This window comes from Lissotriton helveticus, chromosome 8 (assembly GCF_964261635.1).
Source record: "Lissotriton helveticus chromosome 8, aLisHel1.1, whole genome shotgun sequence".
Taxonomy (NCBI): Eukaryota; Metazoa; Chordata; class Amphibia; order Caudata; family Salamandridae; genus Lissotriton; species Lissotriton helveticus.
The window spans coordinates 949,147,724-949,175,258 of record NC_136069.1 but is presented as its reverse complement, the minus strand read 5'-3'; the positions used below and the strand labels follow the sequence as shown (position 1 = coordinate 949,175,258).

General features: G+C 45.5%; 1 protein-coding gene across 3 annotated transcripts in view; it reads left to right on the top strand.

The window, feature by feature from the left end:
- Positions 1-27,535, top strand: part of PCYT1B (phosphate cytidylyltransferase 1B, choline) — a 715,710-nt gene that overhangs the window by 553,953 nt on the left and 134,222 nt on the right. For 2 of the 3 annotated variants that reach the window (XM_078657804.1, XM_078657801.1), the window contains one exon: positions 6,836-6,919. The exons of the other annotated variant lie outside the window; for it this stretch is intronic. In XM_078657804.1, coding sequence (XP_078513930.1) covers positions 6,836-6,919 — 84 coding nt within the window. The remainder of the gene's footprint in view (positions 1-6,835; positions 6,920-27,535) is intronic. 3 annotated transcript variants of the gene reach the window in all.

Here is a 27,535-nt window from a genome sequence, read left to right as displayed (position 1 = left end):
GCTTATTATGTGCTAAAATAAATGAATAAATAAGGGAATTCAAATGAATTAAATATCACCTTCAAATCTCCTGATGAGAAGACCGTTGGATTTCGCAAGACAGCACACACATGAAAGGAAAAAGAGAACACGCCTGTTAGCAGGTATCTCTTACGAGGCTCACATCATGCAGAATGCCTCGCTGTATAATGGTGACTCATCCATTATATTAAACACTTATCTTGTTCTATCAAAGAGTCACAAGAGAGCGCAAATACCATACATGAAAAACACTCACCCGCTATTTAGGAGAATGTTGCCCCACCTCACCCGGCACTAGCTCAGGTACAACGGAGCCCCGCTCTGTGTAGGCATACAATACAAACAGAGAAAACGGATCAAAGGAGGCAATGTCTGGCTGAGACAAGCCACTCGACATTAAGTAGTTAGAGGAAGCGCCAGTATCTAACACAGAACTCACCTATCCGTCGGTACTCCAGACGTCCATCTGGGCTGTCTGTGGGAGGTACCGACGGGGTGAGTCAGCCCGCTTTTATGAGTATCGGTGTACACCTTGAAAGTTAGACGCCGCGCCCTCAGCTGGACGCGTCGTGCGACGACTTCCGGGTGTAGTGAATTGTTTACCGAGAGGTCAGAGTGGCGCGCTGGCGTGACTGCGTCGCACTTAGACCCCTGGGTATTGTAGTTCTACCGGGCCGTGTATCTTACTAACAAATAGGAACTCCGTGGTCTTAATGTATATATTGAGGAGTCCACTCATATCATAATTAAATGGTGTCATTCCGTCAGGAGACACCAAAGGGAGATATTGTATACGGTAGTGAGTAGTTTGCCAAGAGGTCGGAGCGGCGCGCTGGCATGACTGCGTCGCGCTAAGACCCCTGGGTGTTGTAGTTCTACCGAGTCGTGTATTTGCTGTCAATTAGGAGCTCCGTGGTCTTAATGTTTATTTTGAGGAGTCCTCTCATATCATAATTAATTGGCATCATTCCGTCGGGAGACACCTGCGGGAAAGGTGCGAAATATTGTATGAGGTGTCAATATATACTCTCGCGCCACTTAGGCGCTAAGTCATCTTATTAATGTAATTCATTCTGGGCCCTTGAGCTGGAGGGACATACCAGAAGATAATGGGACTCACCAAGGGAGGTGCGAGATATTGCCTGGGATGTCAGTGTGTACTCGCGCCACTACCGCACTTTGTCATTGTGTTGGTATGGTTACACTAGACAGTGCAACTTGATTACATGTCGCTAACGGATGGATGTAGTTTGTTACTGGTGTCGACAAAGTATATAACTCGGGGCAGTTCACTCATAGATATCAGAATCTTGTTTCAGTGTAATGAGTGTAGTTCGTACAGCTTAAAGTGACATCCAAGTAATATCTTCATTAAGGCCTTGTTTATCTGTCCCCAATTTGTACACCCATCTCTGTTCACGCCGGAACAAAAAGCTTTTAATGTCCGTGATGTGGGTAGGTATCAGCGGTTGCTCTAACACAGTCCAATGTAGATCGGACGGAACATGTTTAGCTAATAAAAAGTGGTTCGTCAGTCTAGTTGACTGTCTTGAGCACCGAATAGAGCTTTTATGTTCTGAAATGCGTGTCTTTATTTTGCGGGTGGTCATGCCCACATATCTCTTCCTGCATGGGCAACTGATTAAGTACACCAAATTGGAGCTATTACAATTAGTAAATCTCCGCTGCTCCCAGGGTCGACCAGTCCCTATGTCAATCGTTTGGGATCTGGTGGTATTGGGACATGCTGCGCAGTTCCCGCAGGGATGATGTCCTGTCGCCGCAGGCATGTCCCACAATGTTCCCAGTGCTCGTGGTAGTACTCCTTTGGGGCGAGTGTGGACTAGTTTGTCCCTCAAATTCTGCCCTCTTTTGAATGCGAACAACGGGGCTGGGATGGAATCACCTCCAGTGTTGAGAATACTCCAGTGTTTTTTGACTATTCTCTGGATTTGGTTGGAATGTGTGGTAAACGTGCTCACGCAGGTCATCCGGTCTTGACGCCCAGAATGAATTACATTAATAAGATGACTTAGCGCCTAAGTGGCGCGAGAGTATATATTGACACCTCATACAATATTTCGCACCTTTCCCGCAGGTGTCTCCCGACGGAATGACGCCAATTAATTATGATATGAGAGGACTCCTCAAAATAAACATTAAGACCACGGAGCTCCTAATTGACAGCAAATACACGACTCGGTAGAACTACAACACCCAGGGGTCTTAGCGCGACGCAGTCATGCCAGCGCGCCGCTCCGACCTCTTGGCAAACTACTCACTACCGTATACAATATCTCCCTTTGGTGTCTCCTGACGGAATGACACCATTTAATTATGATATGAGTGGACTCCTCAATATATACATTAAGACCACGGAGTTCCTATTTGTTAGTAAGATACACGGCCCGGTAGAACTACAATACCCAGGGGTCTAAGTGCGACGCAGTCACGCCAGCGCGCCGCTCTGACCTCTCGGTAAACAATTCACTACACCCGGAAGTCGTCGCACGACGTGTCCAGCTGAGGGCGCGGCGTCTAACTTTCAAGGTGTACACCGATACTCATAAAAGCGGGCTGACTCACCCCGTCGGTACCTCCCACAGACAGCCCAGATGGACGTCTGGAGTACCGACGGATAGGTGAGTTCTGTGTTAGATACTGGCGCTTCCTCTAACTACTTAATGTCGAGTGGCTTGTCTCAGCCAGACATTGCCTCCTTTGATCCGTTTTCTCTGTTTGTATTGTATGCCTACACAGAGCGGGGCTCCGTTGTACCTGAGCTAGTGCCGGGTGAGGTGGGGCAACATTCTCCTAAATAGCGGGTGAGTATTTTTCATGTATGGTATTTGCGCTCTCTTGTGACTCTTTGATAGAACAAGATAAGTGTTTAATATAATGGATGAGTCACCATTATACAGCGAGGCATTCTGCATGATGTGAGCCTCGTAAGAGATACCTGCTAACAGGCGTGTTCTCTTTTTCCTTTCATGTGTGTGCTGTCTTGCGAAATCCAACGGTCTTCTCATCAGGAGATTTGAAGGTGATATTTAATTCATTTGAATTCCCTTATTTATTCATTTATTTTAGCACATAATAAGCAGTAGCTTTATAGGTCCTGACGAAGCAGTAAGTGACCCCGGGGCACACATAAAACTGCAGAAACATGTCGACCATGACTATGTAAACTGTCTAGGTAGTTATTTGCTGACACTACCTTTTGCACTGTTTTTAGATAGTGGGAGCGGAAGGTTTCTATTAAACTCATTTTCCTTCTTCTACCCCTTTTTAAACCACCACTTTTGAATTTTTTTTATTTTCTACACTAATTAGCACTGCTTTCTAGTTACCTCCTGATACCTACCTGTTATATAACTCCCATTGGGTAATCAATCCTTACCAGGCTAACGCTGTGCCAAATCGTACATTGGGTCCTCCCTTGTGCATTACTGGTGATTTTCCAAAATGATGTAGGGTGGTACAGGATGGAACTCTGATGGGAACACTTCAAATTACTTGTAGGTGCCCCATAAATGATTTCGCTATCAGCACACGCATCCATTCAACCCTCAGCGAGAGGGTTTTTTGACTTAATGCTACTCGTTAGTTGATTCAAATTTGGACTCCATGGATGAACATTACTCATGTGACTCATTTGGATTACAGGAGTCTTCGTGATCTGAGAGGACTGGGTTCCATCCGTGTTTGTTCTCTCTGTGTTCTCGTCATTCATGCCGCTTACCTGGTGAGGAGGAATCATCGAGATCATGCCGCTTGCTTGGTTGGAAGGATTCATCGAGATCTGCGAGGATATCGATGCCCTGCTTGCCCTCTGTGCAGTTAGATCTCCTTTTGGGGACTTGGCCTCAGCTGGGAAATATGACTTTATGGTAGTATTCTAGTTGGTAGTATGTTTGTTCCTCGCTTTTCTCTTCTGTTTCCGGTGATTTTTCAACCCAGGCCTTTTGTTGCCTGATGCCTCGTTTCCTTGAGACGGTCCTATTGAGTCATGGTCAACACAAACACACGTTCAACCTCTTGCGTTGGTGGATAAACGTAGATGGCTGTCACTGGTGTTGTATGCTGACGACACCCAATTGGTGATTGCCTTCTCTAAGAAATGTAGTCATAACCTGGAAAAGTTTAAGGAGGACCTGCTAGAGGTTGCGGATTGGATGGCTGTAAACTGCTTGCAGTTGAATGCCAGTAAGTCAGAGGTTTTGCTGTTCGGGAAGGACTGGAACATGTGGTCCGAGCTGTGCTGGCCAGATCGTCTCAAACTGGCTCCTTTGCCCAAAGAGACAGTAAAGAACCTTGGTGTGTGGATTGACAGTGATCTTACCTTCGACACTCAATCGAAAGCTGTGGCAGGGATTTGTTTCGGGCTCCTGCGAGGTTTAAAACCTCCCTTGGGTTTTTTCCCTCCTAAAGTGCGTCAAACCATTGTCCAGGCGATAATTTGATATAGACTGGACTATGGTAATTCTCCTTATCTTGGTGCTAATAAGTCCAGTATTAGGCGCCTGCAGAGAATTCAGAACGCAGCGGCACGCATTCTTGTGGCACTCCTGAAATTTTGCTCTGTTTCACATTTTCTTCCTAAATTACACTGGCTGCCAGTCGAAAAACGAATCCAATTTAAAATACTCTGTGTGTCTCACAGGGTTCTGACTCAACAAGCACCTTTGGGACTGGCTAATTTGCTAGCGTTCTATGCGCCGCGGCGCACCTTAATGTCTGCCGACCAAGCCCTGATCTGTATCCCTCGAGTCTCAAGAGCTAGAGCGGGAGGTCGCTCTTTTCGCAGTCTTGTGGCAAAACTATGGAATTCACTCCCTGTCTCTATCAGAGGGATCCAGAATCATTTTGCATTTCGTAAAGCCATAAAGACCTGGCTCTTCCCGGCTTAACTTTTTTTCCCTCCACACGCACTCTCAATTGTCTTTGGTGGCGCTGGGACGCCCTGTCGCTGGGACAGCCATGTACATTACAAATCCGACTATAAATAAATAAATAAATGTGTCCATCCCGTCGATCATTGCATCTTTACATATTTGAGGGGCTGGCATTGTCTTTTTTCTTTTGTATGAAGGACTCCATTAGAGTGTGTGCACTTTTGTGCCTTTTTCCTTATGTACATCTCTTCACTTGCCCTCTGTGTTGCCCGACTTATTCTCCCCTCCACCCTCTCTTTTGTGCTGTCTCTTGTGCTGCTCTTCATTGCCTCATCCTACGTGCCCTCCATGTTGCTTTTCCCCAACCCCCATGTTGCTTTCACTCCAACCCCCCTGTTACTATCGAGTCCGCTCCAGCTCTGCCGCCATTACTTTTCATGTCGACTCCTGTGCTGCTTCAGCGTTCACCCACCCTCCCCATGTTGCTACGCCATTCACCCCGCACTTACCTGTGTTGATTCACCATTCCTCAATACTCCATGTGTTTCTTCCACTTACCCCACCCACTTTGAAATAAAAATGCTTTTGCACATTTTCTTTTCTTTTTAGTTACTGATCTAAGTAGGAAAAGCCCATGCTTCGTATGTAGACATGCAGGTGTGGTGCACGCAGAGGCGCAGCTAGAGCCAAATTTCGGGGGGGGGGGCGGAGGGGCGCTGAGAAAAAATCTTGGGGGGAGGGGGAGCTAATTTTTCCAGCAATAGAGTGGAAGAGTGGAGATGCAGGGGCTCTAAGAAGAAGTGAAAAAACAACAGAACCTCATTAACAAGCAAATGGTCTTTTAAAGGCCTGTGAAGTACTGTGTGTGTGCCCGGGAAGCTGTCTCAACCCAGGCTGCCACAAACAACAGGGGGGCTGAAGCCCATTGTGCCCAGTGTGCGTTGCACGTCTGGGTGCACGTACCTATCCAATGACAAAGTGGCCCCATTACAGGCTTTCGTGGTTTTTTTTTTTCGCCAAGCTACACAGCAAGGCGGATGCTGTGCAGCATGGCTGAAAATCATCGCAATACCAATAGGTCACAAATATTGGACCCATTGCTTTGCCAGTGCTTGTTCATGTATGCATAGATGTAATAGAAGTAAAGTCTGTCTCTAAAAGAAAATAATGAACGTAGTAAAATGTACTGGAAGTTACTTTATATAATTATGCAAAAAATGAACTAAAGAATCCAAAACTTTTTTTGTGTAATGGTTATTGGTATGCTTTTTCTGTCAGTCTTGTTTTTATCTCGTGTTTATCTAAATCTCACGAAATTTCACAGATTAAGAAGACCAATAAACAGTGAATGCTCTCATACAAGTCTCCACACTGTTTTAAACTTAAATATGCAACACAAAGCACACTAATTTCACCACCCTATAAAACGGCTACTCTACCTTTTTTGCTGCAGAGTGCTTGCCAGGAGTTTTTGTGCCAAGTGGTGCAGTTGTCTTTTGGGTTAAGATCTCCAATCTGAATCTGGATAAATAATTTAAACTCTCGTTTTTAACATAAGAATGACACGGGCAAATTGCTAAAATGTGATATTGTGATTGGAATATGGCACATCTGTTTGATAGCCAAATGAAGATAAGAGTATTATCCCATGATTATAAACTATTGAAAACATGCTATCTAAAATAGAACCAGCCATGTAACCATAACGATGGACCAGCTTTTGGGTGACTATAAAAAATGTGTTAAATCTGTAATGATGCACAAAATAACGCACTTCCATTAACGTCGAGCAAACTTGACAATACCGTGAATAGATTTGTGGATTTATAAGTCGCCCCTCCCTTTCCCCCACTTTCCCCTACTCCTATTCTGCCTTATTCCTGCGTGTCCCAGCTAATGTGGCTGTCCTCCCCGGCCAGGTGATGCAACCGAAGACCTGTGAAGTAGCGACTCCTGTTTGTGGGCTTTTGTCAGGCCTGACTCGGCGGACGTCCGAGACTCAGGTACGTGCAGAGAGACTATTTTAAACCTACCTGCTTGCAATTCACTGAGTGCGATATCTATGTATAGGAAGGACATCATCCACTTGTAATGCTACTATAACCATGGAAGTACTTATAAGCTACGACTTACTGGCTCATTCAGACCAGGCATAGTCACTAATTGCAGGAAGTATGCGCCCTATTGTATATGACTTGCTGTTGATAACACCGAAACTCAACTCCTAACTTTGGCGATGGTTCTAGTTAAGCAGCATGAGAGGTAAGGAACTCTTCAATTCACCAACCCCAGGAGGGGAAATTCCCAGGAACTCCGGTCCACAACCAGGATGTCATTAGTCAATTTTATTGTAAGTTTGAAACATTTTCAAATATATAAATCTTAGCATGATAGTTTAAAAACTCCGGAACCCGTTCACTATGTATAACAAAGAGAAAACGAGTAACTCGGTTATTGCTACGTATGTAATTAAAAGACACAAATGTAAATTCGATTGCATCGGGCTTCTCTAAGGAACCCTTAAGTTTCCCAAACTATCCCTCCACTACATAAAGGGGACTAGTAATCTAAGCAAGTACAAAGGAAAGCTTAAAGGTGTCAGTCCTCAGGGTCTTCCGAAGAAGTAACTCCGATTAGGGTCATGAAGCCTAAGCCACAATCGCCAAGAGAGGTCTGTACTTCAAAGGAAGTGTCAGCTGTCTCTAACTTTGTTAATACAAAAGCGTTCACCAACTATAAGTGCCTCCTACAAGCGTTGGGTAACTTTCCATCACAACCTTCTTCAGCTCCGTCTCCACCTCCCGCTTCATATGGTAAAGCAAAGGACACATCTTTGGTGCCATCTCCGTCTCCCGCGGGGACTCTTTCCCCCGCTATCCCATTCCTTTCCAGGCCTCTCTATCAACTGAACAGTGGGCCATGCTCTAAACTAATGATAACTTGTCCACCTGCAGTGGGAACACAAATACATGCAACATTTAACACTACAAGCAAAATAACGTTAAATGCTAGTCAAGGAAATGAGTCAGAAATACAATGTAGGCCTACTGCTCTGGCTAAATTAGCATTACACGGATTTCAATGCACCTTCTCTGGAACTCAAAGAACATGTTCATTTAACATCTGCAACATCATGAATACCCTCTTACTCCTACATTGTTATGTCAATGATATTATAACTTTATCACAATCACTTTCAATGGTAGTTCATTCTTGGGTGTTAACGCGATGTCCAAAGTGGTCAGATACATTTTTTATACACGTGGCATACATTGTAAGATGAAAGAGTCCATGACATCTTGAATAAAAACCCTTTTAGTCCTAAATTAGTCACACACAGTGTACTTGAGTGCAGGCTATTCATGATTATAATGCACTCTTACGGAACCTATCAAACGAACTGAACTAAAACATAAAAGCGTAAACTACACTTCTCCAATCCCACCTCTGATGGCGTATCAAGCCATCAACAATCTCTACATCTTATCAGATGTGCTCATTGATTGGACAGATCTAAACCTTCGTGGTTGCAGGTCTCTTCCTTTGGAAGTTTTGCAATCTCTTTAGGTCATGGTAATAGTTCTCTCTTGCATTCTCCAGCCACATTTCTCCCCTTCTCTGCCTCTCAAATCTCTTTTCTCAATAGTTTCGGTACCCCTTCACTAGTAGAAACAAGGCAAGCACACAAATGACAAATATGAACAGCGGTTTAAGGATAGACCCAACTAGCCCACTTATCAGATTTGTAAACCACTTACCAATAGCACTATATCCATGTCCTACTGAGTCCCAAACTCCCTCACTCGCCAAACCACTTAGGTTATGGTGAAGGTCAGTAATGTTCTTTATATACCTATACAGATCTTTACTCTTATCAGGGATATTCAACTGTACTGTTGAACCTTCAGCATCTTGCAGACCCCACCCTCTTTGACAACTAGCATATCTAAAGCAAGACGATTCTTCGAATCCATCCACCTAATAGGAATAATTTCCACGTTAACCACTAACAACGACCCAGCCGTGTTAGTAGACAATTTATCAACCACTGTAGAGAGTTTTCTAATCTTAATGTCATTCAATATCACTCCAACAATCAGAATGATTGTTTCAAATATATCCCCCACAATTTCTCCGGCACTCAGCCCACACTTATGTCTGGAAGTCTTTCCCCAAACCAGATGATCAAAATCATTTACATGATACATCTGTGGAAACATCACTCCTAAATAACAGGTCCCATACCATCTACTGGGTAATTTGGAATAGGCATTCTTTCCACACAGGTAATAAACTTCAGGGATCACCAGGTCTTGCCCATTTATTTACAACTTCCATGAGCCATGGACATCAAAGGTGTGCTCACATACACATTTTCCTACAAATATGGAACTATAGTCTGTCTGTTTGTGATAGATACACAATCTGCCTTCTTGCTGCCAATCTAAGGACAAAGCTTCTGTCTCTCCCGCTGATTGGCAGTCGTTTTCCTCTTTGGTCCACTCTTGAGTGTGAAACCCAGTGAGCCTTACTGATGAGGCCCTTACGCCGCCATGGCATCACTTTTTGTGATGCTGCAGCGGCGCAAAAAATGCTTCACGCTTTGCCATATTTATAAAGTGACACATCCAGGCAGATGCGTCACTTTGTAAACCCCTGTGCTACATTATACCTGCGACAGATATAATGTATGCAGGGTGGGCTTCCTGATGCAGAAAAGCCACATAGAAGTGTTGCAGTGAAATCAATGAGAATTCACTGCAACACTTCTACGGCATCAGTGCATCAAATCCTTACGCCTGCTTGAAGCAGGCATAAGGGGTGACGCAGTGCCTTTAACATGGGGCTTGCCCCATGCCAAATTGTACGCGGCTGGAGTTGCGCCTGTTTTCAAACCCACTCCAGCAATGCGCCATTTTTGCGGCTACATATATGTCAGGATTACAGACGTGTCTGTAAATCCTTACGGCATCAAGCGCCGTACAGTAAATATGGCGCATCCATGGTGGTGCAAGGATGATGTTATGAAAAGTGTTGTATTGCCGTTTTCCCGCAGCAATGCAACACTTTTCATAAATGAGACCCAATGTCAGCAGAAGCCTTCCTTGCTCTAAACCTTTCTTTTACTTTATTGCTACATTTCTTTTCAGTCCCTGTAAGTGTGCAAGTTAGAGTATGTCGGTGAGGATAAGCAGTGTCTAGGGTCTGGGACGTGATGAAGTATCTACCAGCATATTCAGCAACCTTAGTGCCCATGTGCTTATTTAGGTGCTTGAATAATGGCACTTCTGAAGGGACCAAATCATAATTTAAAACGTAATAATCAAAATGTTTTTGTTATAAAATATGCTCAGGAGCAGACTACAACTAATGTCATATGTCAAAGGTAAGTGGTGGTAAGTGATGCCCTCAGCAGCTGAAGCGGGTAGCTGCATGCAGACATTGCAATCCTTCATTTCCATTGTATCTACATACTGATAATGTAACCTAGTGTAAGCGTTTAGGGAAAAATCTCCCTTAGAGAGATCTGTGTGTATGTTTTGCCCTACCACCATAAACCCCTCTTCCCTTGGTTTAGGCAAACGTGCTGTTTTAGGCACATTTTACTCATTTATACTACCTGCAGGTTTGAGACACAATACCACAACTAGTACTACAAACTCAACTACTATAAGACCAATGAAAGTACCCAATATGCATCTAGGTCTACGACTAGATCAATTAGTTTCCATACTACTTTAGGCTCAGATCAAGTTCGGTAGAGAAATAGCAGCTACAGAGACTTCTCTGTGGTGCTCCACCTGTGGAAAGGCAAACCAGCCTCTCGTTCAAAGTTCAGTTCATACACATGTATATAAAATTCTTTGTGAGACTTCCCTAACTCTACTTCGTGTTAAGTAATTTCTTCAGGTTTATAGGCAGTTTTCACAAAGTTCATTCAACATCTCTTATAAGTTCAGACCCTGGCTCATGTGTGAGTAGTTGCAACAAATCAGCCATTAATTCCGCAATCTCCTCTGGGGACTGTTCTGGGTTCATAAGAAGGAAAATAGTGTCATTCAGGATTAGATTTCGCAGCCCATTCAGTCTGGGTGGGTAAGGAATGGCAAATGAAAGAAGAATATGCAGCTCAGTCTCTGGAATCCTCAGCAAAATGTCGATGATCAGCACTCACATTCCAGAGTTAGTTCTCGTCGGCATAGGCAGATAGGTAGGACCACTCGGGAGAAGCGTAACTCCGACAAGGCACCCTCAGTTTTTTAGACCTTTGTGAACCTGATCCCTCTGCCTCGCTCTCATTTGGTTCAGAATCGGCATCTCTTTTGCAGTTGCAAGCTCAAAACCGGATGGTACTCACTGATTCGTTCTTTGAAGCACCTGGGGCCAACCCTCTTTTGCCTTGTGTTGCCTGACAGCACTAGTTCCCTCTTCAGAGAAAGGAGGCGACTCACACACTGCCTCTTTACCAGCTATTCTCGAGCCACTCACCACACTTCGACTTCCTGGTCTTACCTCGAGTTGCTCTAGTACGCTTTCGGACCCGGAGTGTTCCCTGACAGATTGGCTGACCCTCTCCTGTGGCCTCTCAACTATCTCTGCCATTTCCTCTGGGAGAAGTGCTGTTTCATTGAGGGGACATGAGACTCTGAGGGTATGAGAGTTATGCACACAGTTGGGAAAGCCACCACACCTTACATCGGACGTTGTCACCAGAATCACTTGGAGCGGGCCATTCCAGCGAGGTTCAAGACAGCTCTTCCTCACATGCTTTTTGCTGAGTCCACAGTCCCCGGGGGCAAGGGTGTGACACTTTCCCTGGTGCAGTGATGCAACCACCGCGTCTAACTGGTGGGACACCGAACAAACCACATCAGCTAGTCTGAGAACAGGTTCTTAAGATACCTCCTGTCTGTTCCCCAGCCCACCCCCATCTTCTCAATCCATTCTGAGCTGGGTTTGGATTATGTTTCAGACAAGCTGAAACTAGCCCCAATAATTTTATGGCTAAAAACATGGCTCAACTCAGAGATAACTCTGAATCACGCTATTCTAAAAAATGTAATGGTACTGGCTCACGCAAAAAAAATACCCTGGTTTGAATAGTTGAGACATTCATTTGGTCTGTTTGGATGCTCGGAGCTCTTTTTAACCCCTTCTTGTATTAGAAGGGAGGACGTCAACTGGACTAAGTTACACTTTTTAGATAGACTTAGATTGGCGCTCGAGGAGCTGGAATTTTTTAAACCTTCTGTTAGACGGCATTATATGCTTACAATCTCTCCCGCACTTGGGCCATATCGTAAGACTGTAACCAAACCCTTTCATAGAGCCCTACTGACTAAATTCAGATTCAACCTAATACATTATTCCCTGGGTAGTTATCAATCGTGGTGTAAACCAGAAGATGGCCCGCCCTGTAATAGCGATAATTTTTTGCAACAAGACCTTTGCATTTCATTATGTTCTGCGGGCACTATGCGGGGATAAGGGAAAAATATACTGAAAGAGGCTGGTTTTATCCAAGTCAGACCTGCTCTCAGATGCTGGGTAGCACCCGCATTACTTTCCATGTGGCTAGTTTTTTAGTGGCGGCAATTAGAATTAAAACGAAAAATACACCATTGAATGTATTATTCTGATTGTTCTTATCAACTATTTTTAATTCATTCGGTAGAGTATGTTTCATAAAAGCTTTTTGCACTGAGTTTGTAAATACATGAATTGCTCTATTTTTATGAATGTATGCAAATTTGTATGCCTTTTTTGGTTTTAACAAATCGAATAAAGTGTATTTGACTGACTGACTGACTGATTGACACTTCAGCTAGTCCCTTGCAATAGTGCAGCACCAAATCATCTGAACATTTTTACAAGGATGTTGGGCACAGCAGGCACTCTCATAATGCGCCCCATGAGTATCTCATGCGGCGAAAGGGGAGTCTTTTGGTCTGGGATACTATGGAAACTTGTCAACACAAGTGGTAAAGCACCAGGCCATTTTAGGGAGGTTGAAGAACACACTTTAGCCAACTGGGACTTCAAGGTACCGTTGATCTGTTCCACAATGTCTGAAGCCTCCGGCTGATAAGTGCAATGTTACCTCTGCTCTACTTGTAAAGCAGCACACACTAGTTTCATGATCTCATCATTAAAATTAGATCCTTGGTCTGATTCCAAAGTAGTCAAAAATCCGAATCTTGGAATGAGCTCCCTCAACAACTTTGCCACTGTCCGACTAGCACATCTCCTGGTCCAGTAAGCATCCACCCAACGAGATAAGATGCACACACAACTACCAAGATGTATCTCAGCCCATTACATACAGGCATCTCTACAAAGTCTAACTGAATCCTATTAAACGGTCCTCTTGACTTCTCAATATGGCTCATGGAAACTGACGTCCCTCTCCCAACATTCATCTGCTGGAATGTCACACACCTATGGCACAGAGCTTCATCAATCACCTGAAACTTGGGATTGAACCAAGTTTGTCTGAACACTCTCACTATTGCAGCTCTCTCCCCTTGTGTAAGCCCATGTATATGTCTCACCATGGGATGTAATAAGCTATTGGGCAGCACCTGTCTCCCATCACCGGATTCCAAATGTCATCCTCTCTCTTCAGACATCCGGCCCTGACCCATCCAGCCTGCTCTTCCTCTGGAATTTCCTCTGGCAACTGTTTTACCTCATCCCAAGTATCCACAACTGCGAACACCAGATTGGGATCGTCTCACCAGCTTGCTCATTTACATATTCCCCATTGAAGATAGGAGCGTTTAGAGCACAGTATCAAGCGGAATATCTGTGTCCAATGGTAACAAAGCCACCAGACCATGAGATGGACACTTGACCACAGCCACCTATCAAGGAAAATGAAGAGCCTCCAAAAATCTTCTCACCACCTCCCTGTTCCTGATGGGTGAGCCAGACGAGGTCATAAAACCTCTTTGATACCACAACTATCCAAAGTCATATAGTAGTCATATAGTATGCCAAAGCCATATTGGCTATCAGTAAAGATGCTCACCCTCAGTTGGTCAGAGAAAACAGCATGCATATGTCAGAGCAATCAGCTCAGTCCCCTGTGTGAAGAATAATCCTTGTAAACAGGAAGCTTCTAAACCCTTGTGACAGTAAAGACAGCATAGGCAGCCCTCAGATTACCTCCATGGTCCCTCAAGCATGGACCATCTACAAATAGCGTTTGGGTTTAGCTTCCAAATAGTGCCTCATCAATGATATCAGGACGGGCCTTGCTGCATAAGTCTGAAATGTCAAGTCAGTCATGCTCTCCATCAGGCTCACCCCTATCGTTCTCCGGCAAAGGCATCAAGGTGGCTGGGTTCAGGGAAGAACAGGGCTTTAGTGTGATGTTCTCAGCAGCCAGTATAACCTGCCAGTAATGAGTAACCCTACTGTTTGTGAGATGCTGCTTGCGTGTTCTAGTAAGCAACAACTCCACTGAGAGAGGAATGTACACCGTAAGCAGATGACTCATCACACTACTTTCATACCTCTCTAAGCTGACACCCATTGCAGCAAATGATTTGAGACATCCATGTAATGCAGATGCTACTGGTTCTAAAGTAGCAGAGAAGTAAGCAACTGGTCAATGGGCACCTCCTTTGGTCTGATTCAACACTGAGAGAGCACAGCTCTCTATTTCATGGCAGAAGAGTGAAAGTGCTTTGATGTAATCTGGCATTCCCAGTGCCGAAGCATAGCAAAGGGTCTCTCTCAGTTCCAGGAACGCACTCAAGCAGTCATTGTCCCAAGTTACCGGATTAGAAACAACCTTGTGTGTCAGCCTCTGTAAAGGCTTGGCCACGAGGGAGAAGCTGGGTATCCACTGATGACAGTAGCCCACCACTCCCAGGAACATCCTTACCTCTTTCTGAGTATGCGGTGGATATATTTGCATGATCGTCAATATCCTTTGTTGCAACACCTTCCTGACACCTTTTGCAATCTTCCGCCTTAAGTTCAGAACTTCTTGCAAACAGTTTGTTTGGGGGCACTTTATGTCCCTTTTCAGCCAGGTGGTTCAACAAAGCAATGGTATCTGTGCGACACTCATCCTGCGTATTCGACGCAACCAACAGGTCGTTGATATACTGTATCAGAACTGAGTTGCATGGCGTGACTAAAGATTTGTGATTTTTCTTTAAGATTTGTTTGAAGATGGAAGGACTTTCGATATACCCTTGGGGTACAAGACACCACGTTAAGAAGCGGACTCGAGCTTAAAGGCGAACAAAAATTTGCTAGATTCGTGCCGTGGAACCGAGAAGAATGCCTGACAGAGGTCGATAACCATGATTAATTTGGCTTCACATGGGATCCAAAATAGTATCACAGATGAATTTGGTACCATGGAACAACAATGGACAACAATATTGTTGATTTTTCGGAGATCCTGCACAATACATTACTCGTCGTTGGGCTTCTATATACCCAAAATGGGAGAGTTACTTGGACTCCCCAGGATCTCCTTCAAAATCCCATGATCAATCATGAGTTCATTACTAGGTGTGAATTCAGCAATTGTTTCCGGAGTAAGATTGTATGGGGGTGTTTTGGAATACTCTGTATCAGGTTCAATCTATATGTGAACAGGCTCTATCTCTCTAAAGAGTCCGATGTCCTTCCCTAAAAAATTCCAAACCTCTTTTGCCACTGTCGATGTAATGTAATAGCAGATCCTCTTTGGTTAACACAGGGAATAATGAAATCCCTCCCATCTGATTCATCATTTTGAATGCTGCATCTTCATCTCCAGTTTCAATCTCAATGCCTTCAGGGGTACAGTACATGGTACAATTGAGTTTAAACAGCAAGTCTCGTCCTAACAGACTCACAAGAGGCACACACTACAAACCTGTGACTATCCTCGAAGTTCCCTAGCCTGACACGGACCTCCTCGGTCAATGGGCTGGACATTCTCCTATTGGTTACACCAACGGATTAGATTGTTTTTCCAGAGAGGGGTAGGTTGGGGGCCTTTGTTGTCCTTACAGTAGAGCAGGTAGCACCATGTCAACCAAAAAGGTAACAGTGTGACCATATACATCAGCATTGACATGGATTCCACTCTGGTCTACCTCCAAGACTGCGCCAAGTGTACAGTCTTTCTCCCCTCTCAGGCACCATCATAAAGGACTGAGTTGTGCCTGGATCATCAAAGGCCTCGAACATAGGGTACTGCTGAACTGGGGCATTTCCATAGGAGACATTCTGGAAAGCTTGTGGCGGTATGGGACGTTGAGGTACCTGCATTACCGGTCCCTGCGATCTTCTCATATTCTGACACCTAGGCCGGGCCACATGTTGAGGTTGTAAGAAACTCTCCTGTGCCTGAGGTAAACCCCCCCATTCTGTGTTTTTGGTTGGCAGGATTAAAATGACATTTGTGCTTCCAATGTCCCACGCTATTGCAAAAGTGACACAGGCTGGTTTTCTTGAGGGTTGCAATGTCTATTCTCATGTTCGGATCTATCGGCCCACCTCTGTCTCTTCCCTAGCCCTACATTCCTCCATGCTGTGGCGTCCGAAACCCGTTCCCACTATAAACCTGGCCCTGACCTACCCTCTGCACAGCCCTCATTTATGCCAACTACAACTGCTCTTTTAACTTCCTATGCGTCACGTCAATTTCATCACTACAGTATTCAGCATAATGCAGAATTTAATCAATTGACTTATTCTGCCAGCAAATCAAACATCGTTGAATCATCAGGCAGATCTCATTTCATTATCCAGTCACACATTTTGACATAAACTGTCCCTCTAATGTATCAATTTCATTGTACTGTTTTAAAGCCTGCAACAACCTTCTCATAGTAGGCATGCACTGTCTCTTTAGGCTCCTAGATAGTTCTGTCTATCTTAACTCAGTCCACATCCAGTGGAGCCACCTTAGCCATGTCTAGAGCCATGTAATCAACTGATCATATTTCTTCATCATCACAGGGCAAAGACCATGAGTCATCGGATCTCTTTCGGGTTCACCATCTGGCCATTCAATAGCTCTTTTACATGCTGATCATAGATCACTCAGGACCACAATTTCAAACAATCGACCCACAACACTTTCAATCTTTTCACAAAATGATCAAGTTATTTATACCACTCCACAGGCTTCTCTCTCAATCTCATGAAATCATTGGTAAAAGTGGGCAGATCATCTCTACGCCAGGGCACATGTATGTATCCTCCACTCAGCACCTCTCGTAAAGGAAATGCCTGAAAACGTCCTTCCCTTTCCTTTGTAGCCTTCCGTTTGCCCACCTTTCTTTTCACTTATCCAAAGAACTCCAAACTCTAATGCACAGAATGAGTTCTCACATTTGGGTTTTAAGCCCTGGTATCCTCAGATTTTTCAGGACTTGATAACTGTATTCAAGCCCATGATTTTACTGCAGTGCCTTCGTTTTCTCTATATCAACTTCAAATTTAGTAGCCAATTCAGGCAACTTCCCATGAGTTTCCTTAGCTCTCATAGTAAGATCCTTACTCATGAACACATTCTGCTGATTTGAGTCTGTGTGGTAAAGCTCCAAAATTCCACTTATCAGTGTCTAATTCAGTTTTTAGCCTAAGCACATCCACCAAATTCACCTTTACTGCTGAATTAAGTGTCCCTGAACTCACCTCTGTGCTCTGACTCTCATTAGTGTGACTGCGTTCTTTCAGCCATCTTTCTAAATCTAGAACATTAAACATTATTTCACACACAGGTGTCTTCTTGGCCTCAGTTTGCTCTCCAGGTGTGCTATTATGCACCTTACGAAGCGTTTCTCATGCAGGCGACTCTAACCCTGTCAGTTCGGCAAGGGACCTAACAGCTCCTGTTCCAATTTGGAATACGGCGAGTCTGCATTCGTGGCACATGGAGTGCTCACATTCATCGGTGTCAAAGGAACGAATCTCGCCTGAGGGCTTTCCACTCTTTCCTGTGATACTCCCATCTCAGTGACTGTGGGTAACCCTCGACTCCCTTTCATAATGTGATTCGGGTCGTACATGGGACCCATGGGGCCAATAGTAACTTGTACAGTGAGAGCATCCGGGATCTTTGAAGCAAGATTAGGATCACAATGTCTGGATGCTTCCAGAACTCCTGTCTGCATTCCTTCCACTCCCACGGCTGGGGACTTTCCTGTTGAGAGTGTCCCTACAACACTCTGGTCAGTACCCATTGGTTCCAAAGCACTCACAGGATTATTGGTGATGCTTGGACTCCCCCAGCTCTGGGATTACAGTAAACTGTATGGGGGTGGGCCTTCCGCTGACAAGCCATCTAACAAACTATCTCCAACTATCTCCAACATTGCTATCACTGTCCTCCTCCATTTTATACTTCCTCTCTTTCTTTCCATCCTCCACTGCTGTCATCTCGTCTGTCACCAACGCACAGTACAACCTCACTTCTTCTATCATATCTATTCTCCATCTCTTTTGCTTCTCATCACATTGTGCTTCTTGGTATGCACACAATGCCTTTCTCACCTTTCCCTGATAGTGCACTCTATGCTTAGCATGTGTATCACGCATCAATGCATCAAGTATTTCAAATTGTATAGGTCTAGCTAATGATTTCATTGTGTACAACATTTCCCTCCGTACAACATTTTCCTCAAATGATCTATTGTTCCCAAATTAAAGGTACGGTAGCGTGGAAACACCATTGTGTCCTCTTTCTCACTTATTTTGTGCCAATTTTTTGAGCCAACGAATAGTGTAGAACCTTACATTCATGGCCATATATTAAATGGGTGTGTGCTTCGGGCGGGGCATTTTACCCCGTTCTAGTTGGGATGGGCAAATCTCTAAACATCTTTCATAAAATGCAATTAAACTTTACATTTGGATTGTTCGGAATTCCACCAACAACACAAATAAAGTATCGAATCCCACATATCCCAGCGCAGCACTCCCTGACGTCACTCTCGCTCCTCTCAGTGTTTCAGCCTCCTTCCCAATCCCCTGAATCAATATAGTCTCCCTTCTTTGCCAAGCTATTCACAATTGTTCCATTCACACAAAATTCCATGTCTCAATTGGATCATCGATGACGTCTTACGATGAACCCCCCCCCCCCCACAAAACTCAGCAAATACAACACAGTGTCTTCTGCACCTTACTGTATATCCCTGGATCTTAGGCCACGTCGGACCTGATAACAACTTTGCCACAAATGTGAGAAGTTGGCCTGGTATATGCTGTCCACTAGGTAAAGTGGACACCCTGTACCAGTCCAAATGACCCTTATGGGGATTAGGTTAAAGATAACCTTTATGAAAGCTATCCTAGTGGTAGCTATGGAGAGCAGCCTTCATGCTAAGTCTTGAAGGAATGTAAAGCAGCTTGTTTTACCAGATTGGATCTTCCTGAGTAATCAAATGAAAGGTGAACCACACCAGTGTTATATAAAATATATGTATGTATTATTAAACTCTCTCTACTAATCTCTATATGAGATTAGAGCACAAAGCACACAATTCTTAATAGAACGTCAGTAAATAGCACAATACATAGCGGGCTCCGGGGGGAGACCGAACCATATACTAAAAAAATGGTACAACAACAATGACTTTAATTGACACAGGGCCTAGAGCTCGTAGAATCGCTGGAGCCCCAAGGAACCACACTAAGGAGTGACACATGGAGCCCACGGAGGACGGGTGCAGTGTGAGAACACAGACGCATGTTCCATACAATTCTATAAGAAAGTCGTGTATGGAAAATTACAGTTTAAGGACAATTCGGAGAGGACTTCAAGCAAATCCTTTGGAACATAGCGGGTTCTAAGGCCAGCACCCTTGTGAGTACTGAGGTACCCGTGTTACCTTTTTTTGGTTTTTTTTAAATTTCTTTATTAAGTTTGCAATATGAACATCAAGGCAAAATGACAGTACAAGTCTGTATCCCCCCACCCCCCATCTGACTTTGCTGACCTTCCCCTAGATTGGATAACATTGCTTCTCTTCAATTATTATACACACAGCCATTTAACCAACAACCCACTGCAGGGCAGGCGGCGATTCACCAGTAATGCAAAAGTGTGTGTCTGTGTAAAGACACCCCACACGTTTCTCAGTGCCGATGCCACTTCAGCCCTCTTGCTCTATTCTCCAGTGCCATGCGTCTCTCAAGCAAATAGTACATTTTCATTCTGTTGTCCCCTCGGTTCCCTCTCTGCTAGTCAAGTAGGTTTGGTACAGGACCCAGAAGTTCTTAGGTCTGCTAGTGGGGGGTTGTAATTCACTATAATTTTCTGACTGCGTGCAGCAATATAGCATGTCATTCGCCCAGCGCTTAGGTGTGGGCAATGGGCCTATCATCCAGCAGCAGGCCAGCACCCGACGGGCCACGTGCAGGCCCATGTCTACCAGGCGTCTGATTGCCCTAGGCAGCTTTTTAGTGTATCCCAATAGTGCCATCAGGGGGTCAGGCGGGACGACGACCTCCGTCAGTTCACCAATGTCAGCAAATATTCTCCTCCAGAAATCCCAGACACCCGGGCATTGCCATGCGAGATGAAGGAAGTCAGCATTCTCGGTTCCACACCTCTCGCAGCGAGCCGAGTCCCTTAAGCCATATCTGCAGAGTCTAGCTGGGGTATAATAAACCCTGTTCAGGAATTTAAAATGAACCAGTCTGTGTCTGCCATTAAGCAATACTTTCTTTGTAATAGTGCAGCAATATCGCCACGTGTCATCGTCCAGTGCAATGTCCAAGTCAGCCTGCCATGCTAGGCGTGCCTTAGTGTATGCTTGGTACTTATGCGTCTGTGTCAGTTTGTATATAGTGGACAGTAATTTACAGGGAGTAGCGGTTTGAAGTACATATGTGAGTTCGGGGACCTCAGGGGTCTCTACCATGTCTCCGCCCAGCTGTTCCCCGAGAGCGCGGCGCACCCTGTGATATTGAAAGCGTGTCAGCAGCGAGGGCATGTCACTGTCTCCCAGGGCTTGCTCCCATGTCTTCGCCACCCCATCAATGAACAGGTCTCCCGCTGTCTCTATGTGCAGTGTCTGTAAGGCAGAGACTACTCCCTTCTCCTTGAGCGGGGGGAGCCATCTGGCCCAGTCGACCGGCATTACCGGCGAGTACAATAACGCACCGTTTTGCATATGTAAGATACTGTGCCATGCATGATTCGTGGCTGTTATAGAGTCCAGTATGCCTGTTCTGCGGTCAGTACCATCGAAGATCGTGTGAGGAAGTGAGTCGGGGCTAGCGAAGAGTGTCTCCATGCGAACATGCGGTATTCTCCGGTCTCCATGTACCCAAGTGTGTAGGTGCGATGCCTGAGCAGCACGATAGTATGCCTCGAAATCCGGGGCACCGAGTCCCCCCATAGAATACGGCATAGTAAGTATCGTCCATCGGACCCCCAGCTGTCCGCCCGCCCAGGCCAGCTTGACCATTTGCTGTTGTAGCCACGCAAAGAAGGTTTTAGGGAGGACCATTGGGATAGTCATGAATAGAAATAAAAATCGAGGGAGCACTACCATCTTCATTATTGAAATACGCCCCATCAAGGACAAAGGGAGTCTACTCCAAGCTGTTACATCTTCTTCTAGCTTACTCACTGCAGTGCCATAGTTAGCTCTAAAAAGGGTTTTCGCATCTGTGTGCAACTGGTTCCCCAGATACCGCAACGTGTCTGTGGTCCACTGAAGTGGGTATTCCATTGGTGTAGGCTTAGTGATCGGTGTTAGTGGGAAAGCCAGAGATTTAGTCCAGTTTACTCTCAAGCCAGAGAGCGCCCCGAATCGGACCACCTCCCTGAGCACCTATGTTAGGTTATTATCCGGATCTCGCACATACAGTAGGGTGTCGTCTGCGTACATCGACACTATGATCTTGTAGCCCGGGAAGCCTACGCCTTCATTGCCGTGGTACTCTCTCAGGGCACACGCCAGTGGCTCAGCGACAAGGGCGTATAGTAAAGGCGCAAGAGGGCACCCCTGCCTTGTTCCTCTACAGATGGGAAAGGAGTCCGTAACCAGGTCTCTCATGCGAAGCCGGGTTCGCGGATCGTGGTACAGTGACCCCAACATTTGTAGGAACGGCTGCCCCAGGCCCATACGCTGCAGTACCTTGCGCATGAAAGGCCATTCCACCGAATCAAAGGCTTTCTCCATATCGAGAAATATCGCCAACGCCTGCCTGTCTTGTCGAACATGCTGTATAGGGCCCAGGACCGTGCGAATATTATAGACTAGGTTCCTGCCAGGAATAAATCCTGCCTGGTCCGGGGCTACCAGACTATCAGCTAGGAGCGCTAGGCGGGTGGCCAATACCTTGGCGAACAGTTTGGTGTCAGTGTTTAGGAGCGATAGAGGTCTATATGAACTGCATTCATCATGGGGCTTTCCCGGCTTCAGTATCGCGACCAGGAGTGCCTCCCTCATAGATCGTGGCATACTGCCCTCCATGCATATGTCGTCAAAGAGAGACGATAGGTGGGGGATCAGCTGAGTCTTGAAGGCTTTATAGAAGCCTGCCGTGAGACCGTCTGTCCCTGGGGCGCTGCTAGATCTCATACTGGCCAGGGCGTCAAGGATCTCGTCCTTTTCTATGGGATGCATGAGGAAGTCCCTGTCCGAGTTGGACAATGTGGGGATGTCAATGTGGCGGTACCCGTGTTACCTATCCCAGATAAGCCGGATGCATGGGGGTCAAGTGGTGTCGGAAACCCTCGTTGTTTTCAATGGCATGATGCGAAGAAGTGCTGTTGCCGGGAAGATGAAAAGTGTCCGGTGAAATCCAAGCCTGGATCCGAGGTGAGAAGAACCTGAAAGCAGAGGGGACAGAGTCTGGATCACTTCAGGGTGACCAGGGGCTCGGTAAACGAATGCCCACCGATGTTGGGTGCTTCTGGTGTGAAGATAGGATGCTTGACTCTGCAGCCACGGGGACCAGGAGACATCGACGACAACCAGAGTCTTGAGGTGAGCTGCCCCACAAAGGATGTGGGGTGCTGAGGGGTCAGTGACTGGATTGAACACCAACAAGCCTTGGCAAAGGCAGCCCATGCAGGCAGAGGAAAGGCCTGACAGGAAACCTATTGTCAGGCCTTCTTCTGCTCGAGCTTGGCTCAGCAGCAGGAGGGAGACTCTTGTCTGTGGCTGGCAGCATCCATTTTGTGATGCCCAGGTCGAGAAAGCTGGTACCGGGTGTATCAGTGTTTCACATAAGTCCTTCTAGAAGGGTGGAATCATACCTCTCCCACCAGTTACTGTCAGGGAGGTATGTTTCCAAGGTGTTTGACACCAAACACGACATGTTTCTAAGCAGCCGTTTTAAAGTTAGCATTTACCGCGAGGTTATAATGCATTTAAATATATATGGTTGGCTGCATCACAGACAACCCTGGAAAATAGGTTCCGAAGGCTGCAGAGGGACCCTACTTATGCAGTAACACCCTCTCACATAAACCGAGCACCCTGCCTTCAGGATTGTTAAGGCCTGCCATAGGGGTGACTGATAGATTTATATGTGCAGTGATATAGAATAGATATAGGGAACCTATATCTAAGTAAGGGGTGCATGCACCACCTTACACAGGCTGCAGTAGCAGACCTGTGGTGTCATTTTGAATGGTCTCTCAGGGGTGGCACAATACATCCTTCAGCCCCTGGAAGGCCTCTGGGGTACATATGCCCTGGGTACATGGTGTACCATATACTAGGGACTGATAAGGGTACCCCAGAATCCAATCTGGAGTGTACCTAAAGTACTTGCAATCAATTTACAGGAGAAAGCAGATAGACTGCGGTCCTGGATAGCAGGATTCCAGTCAGTCTATGTCAAAAAGAATGATACATCAGCAAAAAGTGGGGGTAACCATAAGAGGCAGATCTTACTCTCCTACACAATCCCTCCCCCCAAACGTAGGGACATTAAATTAACCTTGACCAGTTGAGTCTTCATGTTCTAAATGGAAATATCTTGAGAGTCCATCTGCATTGGCATGGTTACTCCTAGGTCTATGTGCCACTGTATAGTCCATCCCCTGTAGGGAAATGGACCACCTCAAAAGTTTGGGTTTTTTACCCGTCATCTGTTTTAGCCATAAGGGGGGCTTGTGGTCTGTTTGAACAATGAAGTGAGTGTCAAACAAGTATGACCTCACGTTCTTCGAGGCCCAAACCACAGCAAAGGCTTCCCTCTCTATAGCTGACTAATGTTTCTCTCTGGGGTCAGCCTTCTGCTAATAAACGCTACTGGCTGATCCTGACCCTCTTCATTCAGTTGTGATAACACATCCCCTACCCCCAACTCAGACGCCCGTTTTTCTGTCATTGCTGCCTGCCTGCCGCCTTGCCACTGAGGCACACTAGAGGGGGAGAGGAGGACTACAACCCCCAGTCTCCCACGCGGGCCTCGCTGCCCACGCAATCATCACGCGCCTGGAGGCGCTTTAAAACTGCTCCTGGGCTCCCCCGGGATGTGCGCGGGCTCCGGGCCAAGGGCGGGCCTGTCCTGCGCCCGTCATCGACTGGAAGAGGCTGGGCTGGGCCACCCCCCTTACTTCACCAGACTGCGATCTACATGCGTTCAGGCTGTGACCCCTAAGGTATTGTTTACCACCTGTGACACTTTGTGAGAATCTATTGTGATCTGTGATGTTAACGGGTCTGGGAGCTACATTACTGCGCCTTCGGGCTGGGGGTTTCCTCGCTCTCTCTAGCCTTTTGGGGGTATCCCCTCTATCTTTCATTGTGCTCTTTCATCAGATTTTGAGACGTGACGTCCCTTTTATTGTAATGAGCAAACCCAGGGAAGTGGTGGGCAACCTGGACGCCTTTATTATTAGGGCAGAATCATTGCTCACACATGAGATCAAACTCACTGAGAGATGACTGTCCCTGGAACCTTTATCATTGCAGAGGCGCTCTTCCCTAGGCCACTCATGAGGCTCTAGCATCGTGGGTGGGGCGCCTAGTATCTGTCTGCCCTCTACCGCGGATATTCAGCACCTGCCCCCTTCTGCACCCGAATTGGATTTGGAAGTACCTTCTGCTACTACAACTAGTCTCAGTCTAGCTACAAGATCACAAGCCCTTTTATCTCATTCTAAGGATGTCAAATGAGCCATCGGGGTAGGGTAGGAAGGGGGAGGGCACCCGTAAAACCTAAGCAACCTAAGCAATTGAAGCGGCTGCAGTGATCCAATCATGAGGAGCCCCAAAATTGCACTACTGGCGCTATTGGTACACAGACCGATGATCCCTTACTGGCACCTATAAGTGACGCCCTAGAGATCACTGTACCTGTACCTGCAACTACTGGGGGATTTACCACGGGTACAGCTCTTGCTCAATTGAAAGAACTATTCAACAACAGCTTTGCTGAACTTGGGGCCGACTAGACCTTCTGAACTTTGAATTACGGAAATTGTCTAGTTTGAATGAGTCATCACAGCTTACTGTCCCTATAGGGGAAGGCCTGAGTATAAATGCTCCTCAAACTATGGTTCCAGCATCTCTATAAACTATGCTGGTTAGAGTAACAGCCATTGAGGACTTGCTCAAGAAGGGACATGGAGCACACACCACTAACTATACACGCAATCCCTCAGACTGTTTATCTGTTGCTAGAGCTGTGACCTCGTCTTCCCAGGCAAACCCTACACATACTTTAAATAATGGGCCCTTAGGACCCATGCCTATTACTGGCCCCTTATTTAACCCTACTTTGGACCATACCAAGCCCTGTGAAATCCAAATGCCACTCCTTTCAGATACAATTGTAACGGGAAGGGAGGAGGTGAGACTGAACTTGCCTCCCAAAGCTCCCCAATACACTATAATTTTAGCGAACGCACCACATCCCACCACCCAGGTAACTGAATCATGGGAGACACTGAGAAACAAGGCTCTCTGCTGGCTCGGGACCAAAACCGGGCTTACAGAGGCCTTGTTTGGCGAATTCAGGATGGTAAGAAGAGTAGGTTGGGTAGGGAGAAGAGAAAAAACACTCCCTGGTGACTGCATTGCTCCTACGTATCCCTCGCAAGTCGTTGCACGCCCCAAGCAGTAGATGCTTGGGATGGCCCCAATGATGAAGCATGTCACCTAGGGGCAACCCTGGGTGAGTGAGAGGACAAAAGAAAAGAAATTTTCTTTTCTGATAAGGCACATACAAATTGGGTAGACCTAAAAACTCTCCCTGGCTAGGTTCCTATGATCCATCATATAAGGATTTTTGTGTTGGACTGCATTGTTCTACCTTTTAGGTCACTGAGACTAGTACGTGAGATTTTGTGCAGACTTGGTAGTGACCATGAGTCACAAGATAGAATTAGCTTTCTACCTCTGGGACACTTTTATCCTCCTAGGCTCCATGGATATCAACCCTCATTATCTAGGCCTACAATACCTACCCCCCGCCAACAATTAAGTCTCCCTTTACATAATAGATTCAAAACACTTTCATGCTTGGAGGAAATAGACGGACTCACTCCTACCATAATACAAGCAGATATTAGAGGGCATGTTACAAATAAATCCCCTAGCATTGCGTTGGCATTTATGGTCCCAAGGGAGGCTGAACATAATCTTGAAGTATTAAATGATAACTCTACTTTGCAATGCTCAGGACTTATGATCGAAGTACAGCCACATAATGAAGTGGCTCATCATCTTCTGGTTGCTCCACCTCCTGTAACTCCACAAGGTTTAATGGGCTCCCAGTTGGACAATTTAGACCTATCCCAGAAATATATTCCTTGCGAGAACCATCTAGGGTCCCTAGCGGCCATGTCCTGGAAAAATGCTTTCTATAACCAAAAAAGGTTCAATATAGAATGGCTGTCCTTGTTGATAGCTAAAGACCTGGTGTGTCTCCAAGAAACTTGGGGGGTTGACCCAATATATGTGAATGGATATCGTTCTTTTTATACTCCTGCAATTTCGACACCTGCAGGTCAGGCAAAGGGTGACTTACTGACCATGCTCTCTAATGATTTCCCTTTTAGGTGAAGAGATTTCTTAATACGTTGCCATTTTACCATGTCATTTTGATAGAATACTCTATGGATTCTTGCTGGCTTCTTATAAATTTCTATAACAATAATTTTGGAATTAATCAGGCAGAAGTGCTGGCCCCATTAGAAAGAGATATTAATGTTGGGCAAGCAAAATGCCATAAACTGTGTAATATAATTTGGCTTGGGGACATTAATGCCCATCCCTGTGACAAGAGTAATGCCTTGGTGTGTGGAGTCCATGCTGATGAGGGGGAGAGTGTCCTTCACTTTAATCATACAGAGTACGGTAATGCTCTAAACAGATTGTTATCTATTAATGATCTTGTATTTCTAAACACCTCTGAAGCCTTAACTGGTCAGTTAGGAGCTACCTTTTTAAATCATTCTGTTTCTTCTACCCTTGATTATGTTTTGGTCTCAGATTCAATAAGAGGGCTCTTTACTAGTTTTAAGACTGATTTTTATTCTTATAGTGATCATGCTGCATTAACTTTTCTTGTTCCCACATCAAAGAAAAATTAGTCTGTTTTCAAACTCCCGGTAAACCATGTGGTTGCAAGAAAGAATGGTATTGCCTTGAAGTGGGAAAAAGTGGACCCTAAAAGGATCT